The sequence below is a fragment of the Cotesia glomerata genome, linkage group LG9 (genome assembly GCF_020080835.1).
Source record: "Cotesia glomerata isolate CgM1 linkage group LG9, MPM_Cglom_v2.3, whole genome shotgun sequence".
NCBI classification, from domain to species: domain Eukaryota; kingdom Metazoa; phylum Arthropoda; class Insecta; order Hymenoptera; family Braconidae; genus Cotesia; species Cotesia glomerata.
This window is the reverse complement of record NC_058166.1, coordinates 16984682-17001026: the sequence shown is the minus strand read 5'-3', so window position 1 is coordinate 17001026 and position 16345 is coordinate 16984682. Positions and strand designations below refer to the sequence as shown.

At 24.1% G+C, this 16345-nt stretch overlaps 1 protein-coding gene across 1 annotated transcript; it reads right to left on the bottom strand.

The window, feature by feature from the left end:
* Positions 1-16: 16 nt before the first annotated feature.
* LOC123272105 (signal recognition particle 54 kDa protein) lies at positions 17-4913 on the bottom strand. Its single transcript, XM_044738760.1, has 8 exons — positions 4700-4913; positions 4245-4421; positions 3942-4171; positions 2261-2411; positions 2028-2176; positions 1674-1935; positions 1186-1561; positions 17-493 (listed from the first exon to the last, which is right to left on the bottom strand). The coding sequence occupies exons 1-8, from the start codon at positions 4775-4777 to the stop codon at positions 396-398; spliced, it is 1521 nt and encodes a 506-aa protein (XP_044594695.1). The 5' UTR covers positions 4778-4913; the 3' UTR covers positions 17-395.
* Between the last annotated feature and the right edge of the window lie 11432 nt (positions 4914-16345).

The following is a 16345-nucleotide window of genomic DNA, read 5'->3' as shown; positions in this document are numbered from 1 at the left end:
AATGTAGACAATAATGTCGTATCTTAAATATTATTTAATTATATTAATATAATTTATTTACAAAACCCAATCAATATACATTGGTAAATATGTCGTATTGTAACAATCTTATCTAAATAATTATTTATTACCACGTAGTTGATCCAGGACACGTTAGAATATCGCCTCAAATTAATTACCGCTTACTTGTCGACGATATTCGATTTAACTAAAAGAAATATTATATGTTTTTAAGTCTTGGCGAATACAACTGATTTATACAAATACAGCGACGATAAATTTAGTATATTCGGAAGATTTTTAAATGTCCTGATTTTATTCAATTTATCCGGCTAATCGAAAGCTTTTAAATAAATTAGATGGCAGTCTGTTTATTTATTTGTTGGAATGTTAGCTCAAGGTCTGCCTCCTAGTCCACCCATTAAATTTCCCAGGCCACCAGCTGCACCTTGTTGAATTTGTTTCATCATATTTTGAAGACCATTAAGTCCACCTGATAAATTAACAAATTAAAAATTAATTTTAATTAAATTAGATTAATGATATTAATAATAATAATAATATAAACTTAGAATTAAGTTTCTGCAATCGAAAAGAAAAAGCGCCACTGCACCGCCTAGCGGCGACTTTATAAAGTAACTAAAAAATTTCTATAATTTTTTATTTAAGTATTGAGTGAATTGTAAACAAAGTTAATGGATTTTTGGGAAATTTTGGTAAATATAATAATAATAATAATAATTATTATTATTATTATATAAACTTCAATGTAAGTTTCTGCACACGAAAACAAAAAGCGCCACTGCGTCACCTGGCGGTGACTTTAGAAAATAATAATAAAATTTTCATAGTTTTTGAATTAAATTAAGTATTGAGTGAATTGTAAGCAATATTAATGAATTTGTGTAAAATATTGTTAAAAATAATAATAATAATTATTATTTTCATTATTATTATTATTATTATATAAACTTCAAAGTACGTTTCTGCAAGCGAAAATAAAAAGTGCCAGTGCGTCACCTGGTGGTGACTTTAGACAATAATAATAAAAGTTTCATAGTTTTTTAATTAAAACAAGTATCGAGTAGATTGTAAGCAATGTTAATGGATTTGTGGAAAATTTTGGTAAAAATAAAAATAATAATAATAATAATTATTATTATTATTAAATACGAAATAACTGACCCATTTGATGAAGAACACGTGGATCCATCATTTTAGCCATTTGTTGATTTAATTTAGCCATTTGAGTTTGATTGACATTCTTGGACATATCTCCACCCTTGAACAATCCTTTGATTCCTCCCATCCTTTTAACAACCGCTGCGAACTTGGTGTACTGAGTAATCAAATCTTTAACTTCTTTCTCAGTGACACCAGAACCATGAGCTAGCCTCGTTATTCTACCAGGTTGTTTGCTAAATAATTTAGCTCCATCTCTGTTGTCTAACTCTGCATCATTCATACTGTCCATTATCGTCATAAGTCGCTTTAATCTTGCCATCGAATCTTGTTCTGTTCCTTTGGACATAAAATCTTGGCTGAAGCCCGGAATCATACCCTGGAATTTTACGACAAGTTATTATTATCAACATTCACTTCAAACTACAATTATTCTATCAGCAATAAATGTTAAAGCTAATAGATATTTGATAAAATTTTTAATAAATTACCAGAATCTGTGAAAAAGGTCCCATTTTCATAATATTTTGAAACTGTTCATACATGTCCCGTAAAGTAAACTGCCCATGTTTGATTTTTTCTAAAAGCTCTTCATTATCATCAAGGTTCAACTCATTAACTTTATCAATCAATCCTTCAATGTCACCCATTCCCAACAATTTACTGATAAAAGGTTTTGTTTTAAACGGCTCCAAGTCATCTATGTGCTCTCCAGTACCAATAAATATTACAGGACTCTGCGTTGCTGCAACACTGAATCAATTTTTAAATAATAAAATAAGTAAAATTTAATTATTTAATTTTTAAAAATTAATATCAGATAAAAATTAATAAAATAAACTTACGCTGATAAAGCTCCACCACCCTTAGCATGTCCATCCAACTTGGTGATAATAATCGAACCTACATTAACGCGATCTTTGAAAGCCTTAGCTTGAGACTCACAAGCTTGACCTATCGTTGCGTCCATCACGAATATAATATTATCTGGTTGCTGTAAAATAAAGTCAAACATTGATTAAAAACTAAATTAATTTTTAAATATAATTATAATTTTGATTTTTTGATTTTTACTTACAACTGCATTTGACACTTGCAACATTTCTTCAAATAGAGACTCTTCTTGTTTATGCCTACCACTGGTATCCACGATTATTATTTCATAGCCTTCTTTTTTAAACATTTCAACACCATCTTGTGCTATTACTACTGGATCTGATTCTGTGTAGCTGGAAAGACAATTTTTATTTTATTAATGAATAACTAGCAACCTTGCAGTCACTATGTGACTGCCGAGACTTGTGAACTATACATAAATAAAATTTTGCTTTATAGAATAATGATTTTTGTTAAATTGCACTGTACTTTCTTAAATATTGACGTTTTTAAAGATATAAGCTCATCTCATGTTACTCATCAAGAGCTTTCATTTGAGTACCCACATCCATTTTTATATATTTTTCATATATTCATATATATAATATATATAAATATATGAAAAATTGATGTGGGTACTCAAATGAAAGGTCTCGATGAGTGTAATGTCAGGATGAGCTTACATCTTTAAAAATGTCAATAGTTTACAAGATATAAGGTCATTTCTTAATTGACATTTTTAAAGATATAAGCTCTTCCCGATGTTACACTCATCAAGAGCTTTCATTTGAGTACCCACATGCATTTTGATGTATTTTTCATATATACATATATATAATATATATAAATATATGAAAAATTGATGTGAGTACTCAAATAAAAGGTCTCGATGAGTGTAACATCGGGATGAGCTTATATCTTCAAAAATGTCAATATTTCACAAGATATTACTTAAATTGCTCTGTACTTTCTTAACTATTGACCTTTTTAGAAAAATAAGCTCATCCTAATGTTACACTCATCGAGAGCTTTCATTTGAGTACCCACATCCATTTTTATATATTTTTCACATATTCATATATATAATATATATAAATATATGAAAAATTGATGTGGGTACTCAAATGAAAGGTCTCAATTAGTGTAATGTCAGGATGAGCTTACATCTTTAAAAATGTCAATAGTTTACAAGATACAAGGTCATTTCTTAATTGACATTTTTAAAGATATAAGCTCTTCCCGATGTTACACTCATCAAGAGCTTTCATTTGAGTACCCACATGCATTTTTGATGTATTTTTCATATATACATATATATAATATATATAAATATATGAAAAATTGATGTGAGTACTCAAATAAAAGGTCTCGATGAGTGTAACATCGGGATGAGCTTATATCTTCAAAAATGTCAATATTTCACAAGATATTACTTAAATTGCACTATACTTTCTTAACTATTGACCTTTTTAAAGATATAAGCTCATCCCAATGTTATACTCATCGAGAGCTTTCATTTGAGTACCCACTTGCATTCTTGATATATTTTTCATATATACATATACATAATATATGTAAATATATAAAAAACTGATGTGGGTACTCAAATGAAAGGTCTCGATGAGTGTAACATCGGGATGAGCTTATATCTTTAAAAATGTCAATAGTTGAAAAGATACAAGGTCATTTCTTAATTATGTATCTAGAGCTGGAGCTAGAGTATCCAGGATACAAAATTTTTCTTATTCTCTTGATAATATAGATTATCAACTCAATAATTAATAAAAGTTAATTCTTAGAAAACTTTTTTTATCAAAATTGACGTTTTAAAAATTGTCTTAAGTTAGCTAATTTAAGTATAACAATCAATTAAAATTTTTTACCTTCCATAAAATGGTATTCTAGCTTTAGTAGCATTCTGTTTAATTTGATCATAAGCACCAGCACGAAACGTGTCAGCGCAAACCAAGCAAGCCTTCCAATTTTTCTTCAAATAATGATAAGCTAATTTAGTACACGTGGTTGTTTTACCAGCACCTTGTAATCCGACGAACATAATAATATTTGGACGACCTTTCACTGGCTGGTAAGCTTTCACGCCTGGATCGATCAACTGGAAGCAAGAAAAATTTCTTGATAAATAAAAAAAAAACAACAAATAAAAAAATAAAAAATTTATAAAATACTTTGACAAGTTCTTTGAACACTGCGCTCTGGATCATCCGGCGTTTATTAAGCCCACCCGCCATATCATCAAAGTCAATGACGGATCGCACATTTTCACGGAGTTTTTTCACCAGGCGAATGTTTACATCAGCTTCCAATAGTGCTGCGCATATTTCTTTCAGCATAGAATTTAATACCTGTCAAAAAAATTATTATTAGTATCTAACATAATTTTTTTCTGATTTAGATTATCATGCGTGTCATTTATTTTAGCTTGATGGAATTTTTAAGGTTAGGTAAAACATTTTAAAAATAAATAGATTAATTAGTCAGAGATTAAAAGTGAGTAAATATAATGACAAGTGTTAATTTTTAGGTTTTAGTAAATTGATGGTCATGATAAAAGAAAAAAAAAAAAAAAATAAAAATAAATTAAGCAAGTTCCATCTGTTTACAACAATGTCATTTGTATTACCTCTTCATTGATGACAGTTGCATTGCTGAGCGACCGTAATGCGGACGTAATTTTACGTCCTAGGTCGGCTAACACCATTTTTCACTTATTTATTGCTTATTGTTAATCCGTAAATATGTTTATTGTATAAACAGCCTCTTGGGCATATAACCAATAATTCGATGACTTTGAGCGACGTTATGATGAAAGTGTATACTCAAAAAAGTTATCACTGTCTCTCAACAGCCAACTCGACATGACGACACTTCCGGTGTTGGTAATGAAGGATTTTAGTTTGACAGCGAGTTAAGTTTGTTTTTCAGTTTTTTTAAGGAGGTCCTTTCGCTTCAGTTGAGTCATAACAACTGTAGTAGTAAATTTTCAATAAATTAAAATACAAAACCCACAAAAATTCCTAAAATTAAAAATAATAGTTTAAAAAAACTAAAAACACGCTTTTTATAGAAAACCAAACTAAAAAATAGAAAATACATTTTAATAAATTTAAATTAAGAATGGTGTTAAAAATTTCAATAAATATAAATTAATAAAAAAGGCCATTCGGCAGCCGAAATGGAAGTAGATTTCATAACAATAAAAAAAAACTGCTAGGATATACAAAAAAAAAAATCTTATATATATATATAAACTTTTAAACCATGTGGATTTTCTGAATCAGTTTAAAGAACTGATTTCTATAGAATCGACTAATCCCTGTTTAAAAATATTCATTGAAAAAAATTAAAAAAATTCTCTCCATTCAAATTATATATCTATAGATATATACTGAGCAATTGAAATCAATTGGAATTATTGAAAAAAATTCAAATCTCATGACAGTGAATTTTTTTTAACCCTTCGTAGGTAGCGTGTCTTTTCCGAACTAAGTCGGTCGCATGGTGAGCGCTCCGCCGCCGTGTTAAAATGTACGCGCTGTTGCCAAATGTAAACTAATACTATTTCCTTGTGAGATAAAGTATTTTTTCAATGTTTTATGATTAAATATAATTTTACTTTTATATTTTATCATAAATTTAATTGAATAACAAAATTTTTTTTTTTATTTTTATCACATGTGATTAAATTTAACATCTAAGACCAGATTATAAAATTATAATATGACATTAAATCTAGCTGTCACTTAAAAATTTTTTAATTTTTTTTAACAAACAAATTTTTTCAAAAAATTATTTTTAACAAATTGCATCTTTAATTTTTAAAACGTCTGAATGTCAATTTTTTTATAATTATTTTTGTCATAATTTATTTGCTACAAAATTCTTAAAATTATCAAATATCCGCTAAATTAATTATCATTAAGACTAGCCGACACAATCTTTGTAGAGGGGTGTGCTATTCCTTATAGTAGCATTGTAAAATACCTTGGGGTGACTATAGATAGTACTCTCTCATGGGAGAATCAAGTAACAAATGTGTGCAATCGCGCTATGAGTATTCTAGCACAACTAAAATAAACAATGAAATATTTAGTGAAAGTTTACGTATTAAGCTAGTATCTACTTTAATAATTCCTCTCTTTGATTATTGTTGTGCGGCGTATACGAATATGTCAAACAAATTATTATTAAAGATGCAGCGTAAATTGAATTCATGTGTTAGATTTATCTATAAAGTACCAAAATATGAACATGTTACTCCATATTTCAAAAAGTTAGGTTGGCTAAAGCTTGCAGCGAGAAGAGATTATTTCATTGCTTGTCTGTTTTATAAGGAAATTCGACTAAATTATCGGCAGCTATTCGGCTCAAAACTAGACTTTTGCCTGTAGCACTGCGTAGAGGTGATGTCCGACAAGACTATCTTCGTATACCGCAGGCTAATTGTGTCATGTATGATAATTCATTCTTAATTCATGGCATACGTATCTGGAATGCAGTGCCAGCTGAGACTGTGGCTGTAGATAATTTGGTTGAATTTAAAATGCTTGCTTCAATCACTTTTTTGAACATGACAATTAACAATTGCAATCTTTATTTTGGATCTTATTTAAATATTTTTTCTTGTAGAATTATTATGACTTTAAATTAAGTTATTTGTTTGTATTAAATAATCTATTTGGATTTTATAATATTTGAAATTAAATCTAATTGCAAACCTTTAATTAGTTAAGTAATCTTGTAACCTATGTAAACCAATGTAATTTAAATATTGATGGCTTTGAGGGAGCTTAGGTTCCAGAGCCAAATAAATTTTTTATCTATCTATCTATCTATCATAATTAGAATTAAATTCAATCAAAAAAAATAATTTGAAAAATTGGCATCCATTGTTATTTTTTTTTTTTTTTAATTCGTTCACCTGAAATTTTTTTGTTTTTTCATTATTTAAATAATTAGTAATATATAAAGCCAGACATCTGTTAATTTTAGTATGATGTATTATAAAATAATTTATTTAACAATTGTATTATTATTACTATTTTTATATAAATAATATTTAATATGAGTGTAATTATTACAGTATTTTGAACAAATCACAAGTTATAATGTAAACAGTAAAATTAACCTCAAACATTACTTTATTTTTGTACCTCACATGCGGTAAAACAGATTGAAATAGTGGCGGTAACGACATTTGGCAACAGCGCAGTTAGAAAATCTCCCGGAGGCTCACTCGCACCGGGCGGCATAGCGCCGCCCGGTTCCGAAAATTGATTTTTTAAGTTATTTCGTAAATATTTTTATGCTTTTTGATAACGTCACGATTTTTAGAAAGGTTAAAAGAATGCACTTAATTTTTTTCAAAATTATCAATGAACTCAATTTCGAGAAAAAAAAAAAAATGCCGAAAAGGCGGCGCCGCGCTCATTATGCGACCTACGAAGGGTTAATGAATATTTTTAATCAGGGATAACCAGTGCAACAGCAAATTTCATAATTGGTATAGCAGAATAGGGCATAATTTTAAGACTACATATATGATATGGTACTCAAATTGAAGCTTATTTAAAGAGCTTTCGGATGCAATTTACAGAGATTCAATAAGTTATCTCATTCCAAAGTTATTCGGGTTAAAAAGTGAAAAAATATGAATTTTTATAATTTTGAAAATTTCTAAATCCAGGCATTTCTAAAAAATTTTATGACTACACATATGATATGGTACTTAAATTAAAGCTTATTTGAAGAGCTTTCAGATGCATTTTACAGAATTTTAATAAGTTATCCCATTCAAAAGTTATTCGAGTAAGAAAGTGAAGAAATATGAATTTTTATGATTTCCGAAATTTTGAAATCCCGGTATTTCTAAGAAATTTTACGACTACACATATGATATGGTACTGAAATTGAAGCTCATTTAAAGAGCTTTCAGATGCATTTCACAGAATTTCAATAAGTTATCCCATTCAAAAGTTATTCGAGTAAAAAAGTGAGAAAATATGAATTTTTATGATTTTCAAAATTTTGAAATCCTCGTATTTCTAAAATACTTGACCGATTAAGCTCATCTTTGAACTTGACTTTGGTATTTATCGGTAGAATAAGTATGTTGAGTTTGGTAGAGATCCGTGGTAAATTCGCGACGCTATCGTCCTGACAAGCCGCGTTATATCCCATATATATATAAATACATACATTTATAAACTTTTGAACCATATGCATTTTCTGAATTCACTTGACGAGCTGAGTCGAAATTTAGCAAAATTTTTCAAAAGTTCCGTCATGAGGACCAATGCAATAGTTAGATTTCTATGAAATCTACTAATAGTGTAAATAAAAAAAATGTATTTTATTTTAAAAAAAGCGTGGGGTGCATGGTGTCAATAGTTATAAATATTTTATTGACAGATATGAGTAGAGTGATTATCATTTTGATAATATCTTAAAAAGCACCCCACGCTTTTTTTAAAATAAAATACATTTTTTTATTTACACTATTATTAATTTATATTTATTGAAATTTTTAACACTATTCTTAATTTAAATTTATTTTCTATTTTTTAGTTTGGTTTTCTATAAAAAGCGTGTTTTTAGTTTTTTTAAACTATTATTTATTTTTTACTTTTTAGTTTGGTTTATTTATAACAGCGTGATTTTTTAGTTTTTTTAAACTATTATTTGTTGATTATCAAAAATATTCAGGCGCGCAAATTACCCACGGAGAGTTACATACTGACATACTGACATACAAGTGAAGCTAATAAAAAGCGTGTAAAAATAAATAGTATATGAGGCATTAATCGTTGAAATTTTTAAAATTAAAAAAAAAATAGCTAAATACAAAAATTAATTTGACTGTTGTAAATCAGCTGTTAGTAACCTGTCCGTGATTTGGCAACGCTTTATTTCGGTTGTTTACATTTTTATTTGCACAATATAATCTTAATTCAGTAAATAATGAGCGATAGTAAATCCTCTATTATTCCGATAGTTCAAATATTCTGGAGTATAATTATTAGCTTTAGCCAGAGCGACACACCATTTGACGGTCGTTAGATCAAGACGCTCGAAAGCGTACATGAACAATGTTTTATTGGTTCGGCTTTTAATTTTCATACTAGCTCCTTTCCATAATAGTAATTTTAATAAATAACTTTTTCTACTTAAAATAGCATAAGTTATTATTGTCATTTTATTACCAAAGTCGTTGGACCATTTTATGTTTTTTCATATGTTGCCGAAGGACATCACTTTCAATTTGACTGTTGATATCAGCTCGATAATTTAATAATATTTTTACAATGCTGTAATAGCCACTATCATTAAAACAAGCCCAATGAATTGGCTTGGATCTATCTTGAGCTACCACATTGATTTCTGCCTGATATTTGACTATTAGTAACCATACTAATTTTTTCTTTGCTTCCTTACAGGCTATGTGTAATAAAGTATAACCAGATAATAATCCTTCGGTAAATAACGGAACATTGACCAGCGTTCCGTCTTTTAAATACAGCTTCACAGCATCTAAGTAATCATCTGGGCTTTTTATCCTATCCTATAATATATATATATATATATATATATATATATATATATATATATATATATATATATATTTATTTATTTATTTAATTGTTTTCCATATACATTGACTGCGATTGGGTCCACAGATTAGACTATTAATCAATTTACATAAAATTTCATAAAAATAAGTATAAAAAAATATTACAGAATTATTTAGTATGAGGAAGTATTTACATTTTGAACTGATTCTCTTAAACTTAAATTTTAAACTCTTAAATTACAACAAACTAGAATTGAATTTGCGCGCGCAAGCGCGCGCCTCATATTTATGGTCATGATATATTTATGTGTAGTTTATGTATATTATATTCACTTTCAACCAATCAGAATGAGAATAAATATTTTCAACCAATCACATCACGAATAGATTGGTTTCACATACATTTCATCTCAATTTTATTATGGGACTAGAATTCAAATTTGCGCGCGCAAGCGCGCGCCTCATATTTATGGTCATGGTATATTTATGTGTAGTTTATGTATATTATATTCACTTTCAACCAATCAGAATGAGAATAAATATTTTCAACCAATCACATCACGAATAAATTGGTTTCACATACATTTCATCTCAATTTTATTGAGATAATATTATATTCACTTTCAACCAATCAGAATGAGAATAAATATTTTCAACCAATCACAACACGAATAAATTGGTTTCACATACATTTCATCTCAATTTTATTATGAGACTAGAATTTGAATTTGCGCGCGCAAGCGCGCGCCTGACTGTAGCATTTGCATATATTTTCATGCTTATGATATATTCGACCAATCACGTTACGAATAGTTTGATGCCACATACATTTCATCTCAATTTTATATTAGGATTTTCAACCAATCACAACACGAATAAATTGGTTTCACATACATTTCATCTCAATTTTATTATGAGACTAGAATTTGAATTTGCGCGCGCAAGCGCGCGCCTGACTATAGAGTTTGCATATATTTTCATGCTTATGATATATTCGACCAATCACGTTACGAATAGTTTGATACCACATACATTTCATCTCTTTTTTATTATGGGATTTTATTATGGGATTTTTATTATGGGATTGTTATGTGACGATATATACTAACCTATAATATAAAACTAATGATTGAACTGAAGTTAGTACTTTACTAGTATCGAAAATCTCGAAAGAATGGTTATTGATTCCTTATTGGTTAGGATTAAAGCGCGCGCATATGCGCGCAATGTGAATTCCTAGTTTCATATTTAATACTGAATATCCATTGTTTCTTTTGGAATACTTAGATCCAAAATCTCATATTCCTCACACATGGTCGTTTAAATAAATTTTAGTAAGAATTTTTTCTTTGCTCTCACAAGTGCTCCTCCTTCCACCTAATAATATATAAAAATTTTAATTTCTTGCTCCATAGGCTTAAACCTACTAAGGAAAAAAGCACAAAAAAAATCTATTTATAATTTTAAAGGAATTTAATAAAAAGAAAAAAACTGCATATAAATTCGTTTATTGTGGTAATGATTATTTTTATAATATATTTGAAACAATATTTACTCTACAACTCTTGCATAAAAATATATAAAGACATGAAAAAATGTCTCAACTCTCATACAATAAAACACATTCGTGTTATAATTTATACTATTGATAAATTGTTGTCAAATATCGCTACCATTCCGATCGGTCTCATTTGTTGATCAGTATTAATAATTAACTTTAATTAATTCTTAAAATTAATTCATTAAAATTATTTAATTTTTTGAGTTATTATTAGTAATTATAAATTAATATTAATATTATTGTTATTATCTTATTAATATAATTTCTACTGCTACGCAGCATTCGTGTCATGTAACGATGCAGTCGTGCATTAATCATCTACTTAGATTAATCCGATATTATTATTTATAATTATAATTAATTAACTTATTCTTTTCTTTATTATCATTTATCAATTCGATAAATTACACAATGTTATTATTATTAATTTTGTTTTAATATAAAACCACAAAAATTTACTCTTCAAACTTAAACTTACAATCCAAAATTTTAAATAATAATCTTAAATAAAAAAGAAGTTGACTTTTTGGAATGCGCTGTACTTGAATTATTAATTATACATTTAATTATTTTAATTAACAAATGTTATGGAAAAAAAAATATTAAACTAATAAACAATTATGATGTGTTATAGGCACGTCTAAAACATGAGTCATTTATCTATGTTGAATTATTAATCAATCAATTATTAATTAATGGTAAAATGTTAATCATCACATTATTTTATATTAGCGCTCTACAAATTCAACGTCAATTTTTTTTTATGAGATCAGCCAAAGAACAATAATACGCTTTTGAAAAATTCATAATAATAATCATAAAAATTAAAATAATAATAATAATATTAATTAATAAGAATTATAATTATTAAATTAAAAATAATCATTTAGGAAAAAATTTTTTTTATAAAATTTTATTTAAGACCAAAAAATAATTTGAATAAAATTTTGTAAAATTTTATGAAATATTCAAAATTAAATTCTTTTAAAAATTTTATGAAATTTTATTAAAAAAAAAAAAAAATTTATAACAGCAATTTTTTCGGATAATAATTTTATAAAATTTGACAAATTTTTATAAAATAAAAATTCATTAAAAAATTTTTATAAAGTGAAAATTTGACCAATTTTTATAAAATGATAATTTAACAAATTTTTATAAAATAAAATCTGACAAATTTTTCCAAAATGAAAATTTTTTTAAAATAAAATTTGACAAATTTTTATAATATGAAAATTTGACATATTTAAAAAAAAATCAAAATTTGACAAATTTTTATTATATGAAAATTTGACATATTTTTATAAAATCAAAATTTGACAAATTTTTATAAAATAAAATTTCACAAATTTTTACAAAATGAAAATTTTACAAATTTTTTTATAAAATCAAAATTTGAAAAATTCTTATAAAATCAAAATTTTACAAATTTTTATAAAATAAAATTTCACAAATTTTTATAAAATAAAATTTTACAAATTTTTATAAAATAAAATTTGACAAATTTTTATAAAATAAAAATTCATTAAAAAATTTTTATAAAATAAAATCTGACAAATTTTTATAAAATAAAATTTGACAAATTTTTATGAAATAAAAATTCATTAAAAAACTTTCATAAAATAAAATTTCATTAAAAAATTTTTTCCCGTGAATAAAATAAAAAATTTAATATAACAGCTACCGATTACGATCCATATTTTAGTAACATAAATATTAACGATGATATTTACAGACAATAATTATATTTTATTTTATTTACTTAATTATTTATCTCATTGAACGGCAAAACTAATTCATGCAACAATTCATACCATGATACGTTGGGTTTTGTAGTAATTTTCAAAAAGTAATTACAGAAAATTTATTAATATCAGTCCCATGTAAAAACCAAATTGATAACAACGTTTAAAAATTTTCAAGACTGTAAAATAATAAAATTGTTTGTAAAATTTTGTCGCTAAGTTATTGTTATTTTTTTACAGAGTAAGTGAAAAAAGTTAATCTAATTTTATTATTTAATTCTATATCACAATAAAAAACAAGAGTTAGTTAATTAATTTCCAACTGTTAGAGTATAAAATAATAAGAAGCACGATTTAAAACTTTTCTTAAAAAGAAACGCTGGCGTATTTACAAAATAAATGGCATAGCAAATTTGTCGAATACTGATAAGATTTTAATCTATTTTATAACATTGATCCAGCAATAAATAGTCAGTGTAAAATTTCGTGACCGCTTCAGTAAAAATTTTTTTTTAATCAAAAATAATTAATTTTATTAATTTTATTAATTTCATTTTAAATGAATATTTTTTAAAAATTTTAAATTAATTAATTTTTTTTATTTTATTATGTAAAACTTGTCTTCTGCCGAGCACGATATTGATCCTATTCCCTTTCCCTAGCCCGTAACAGACGCTTGTATAATTCGAGTTTGCGTCAAGCTTTACTGCATTTTCTTTAAAGCACCTCGAGCTATTTTCAAATAAATTTTTTTTTATCTTAAAAATTAAAATAATAATTTTTTTTTAATTACAATTATTTTTCACTCAGTAGATATGTTAGTAAATGATAAATAATACAATTTGAAAACTTAAACATTTAATTGTGCGATTTTTATTTTGTGTCAATATTTATTTTTAAAATTCTCGATTAAAACATTTTTATACTAATATAAATATCGATAATTATTGAAACACGGATTATTACTTATAATTGAAACTCAATAAATGATTATTTGTATATTTGATTTAATTTTCCTTTAGAATTGGTCCCTATATCTAAGATATTTTATTATTTTTCAGTTTAACATTTTATAAATCTTAAATTTAATTGAAAAAAAAAATTCTATTTTACATTATATTTTAATAATAAAGTAAATTTATTTTTGATTTTAGTTACTTATGTCTCAATAATTATCTTTATGTTCCGAGTGGTCCCGATTTAAAAAAGTTTTCATTTATTTAAAAATTTTTTCAAAAAATCAATTTTTAATTATTTAAAAAAATTCATTTTTAAGTACTGAAAAAAATTAATTTTTTAATTATTTAAAAAATCAATTTTTAACTATTTAAACAAATCAATTCTTAATAATTTAAAAAATCAATTTTTAATTGTTTAAAAAAATCAATTCTTAATTATTTAAAAAAATTAGTTTTTTAATTATTTAAAAAATCAATTTTCAATTATTTAAAAAAATCAATTCTTAATAATTTAAAAAATCAATTTTTAATTGTTTAAAAAAAATTAATTTTTTAATTATTTAAAAAAATTAATTTTTAATTATTTAAAAAAATTAATTTTCAATTATTTAAAAATTAGTTTTTAATTATTTCAAAAAATTAATTGTTAATTATGTAAAAAATTAATTGTTAAGTATTTAAAAAATCAATTAATTATTTTAAAAAATTAATTTTTAATTATTAAAAAAATCAATTTTTAATTACTTGAAAAAATTAATTATTAATTAATAATTAATTGAAAAAATCAATTTTTAATTATTTAAAAAATTAATTTTTTAATTATTTAAAAAATCAATTTTCAATTATTTAAAAAAATCAATTCTTAATAATAAACAATCAGTTTTTAATTGTCAAAAAAAATTAATTTTAAACTATTTAAAAAAATCAATTCTTAATTATTTAAAAAAATTTATTTTTAATTATTCAAAAAATCAATTTTTAATTATTTAAAATTTTTTTTTTAACAAAAATCAATTTAAGTGTGCGCTAAAATAAATTTTTAAAATTTTAATTTTCAATTATTTAAAAATTAGTTTTTAATTATTTCAAAAAATTAATTGTTAATTATGTAAAAAATTAATTGTTAAGTATTTAAAAAATCAATTAATTATTTTAAAAAATTAATTTTTAATTATTAAAAAAATCAATTTTTAATTACTTGAAAAAATTAATTATTAATTAATAATTAATTTAAAAAATCTATTTTTAAATATTTAAAAAAATAATTTTTTAATTATTTAAAAATCAATTTTCAATTATTTAAAAATCAATTCTTAATAATAAACAATCAGTTTTTAATTGTCAAAAATTAATTTTAAACTATTTAAAAAATCAATTCTTAATTATTTAAAAAATTTATTTTTAATTATTCAAAAATCAATTTTAATTATTTAAAATTTTTTTTAACAAAAATCAATTTAAGTGTGCGCTAAAATAAATTTTTAAAATTTTAATTTTCAATTATTTAAAAATTAGTTTTTAATTATTTCAAAAAATTAATTGTTAATTATGTAAAAAATTAATTGTTAAGTATTTAAAAAATCAATTAATTATTTTAAAAAATTAATTTTTAATTATTAAAAAAATCAATTTTTAATTACTTGAAAAAATTAATTATTAATTAATAATTAATTTAAAAAATCTATTTTTAATTATTTAAAAAATTAATTTTTTAATTATTTAAAAAATCAATTTTCAATTATTTAAAAAAATCAATTCTTAATAATAAACAATCAGTTTTTAACTGTCAAAAAAAATGAATTTTAAACTTTTTAAAAAAATCAATTCTTAATTATTTAAAAAAATTTATTTTTAATTATTTAAAAAATCAATTTTTAATTATTTAAAATTTTTTTTTTAACAAAAATCAATTTAAGTGTGCGCTAAAATAAATTTTTAAAATTTTAATTTTCAATTATTTAAACTAATTATAAATTTAAAATTTAGAAAAATAAAAAAAAACTATTAAATGACCTCGTTTAATTCGAATTATCTACTTGGGTAGCTTCGATTCAGATATAATCGACACGAGACAATGAAATTAAAATATAAATAGACATAGACAATAACAATTGATCATTTTATATAATTATGCGGTCTATTAACGTAAAAAAAAAAAAAAAAAAACAAAATAAAAACCTATTGATATTTATGGAATGTATTAAAATCGGAAGTAATGTTTAAATTATTGAAGAGATATTAAATTTCTCAATAGATTAAAGCTGAATAAATATATAATATAAAACAACCCATATTTAATTGTAACTATTTTGATAAAATTATAAATAATTTGAATTAACCAACGTACCATGGAGAGTTATTATTTATTATTTATGATAATTGTAAATTGTCAGTTAAATTAATTTAATAAAAGACCTGTGTGTCTATTTGAAGG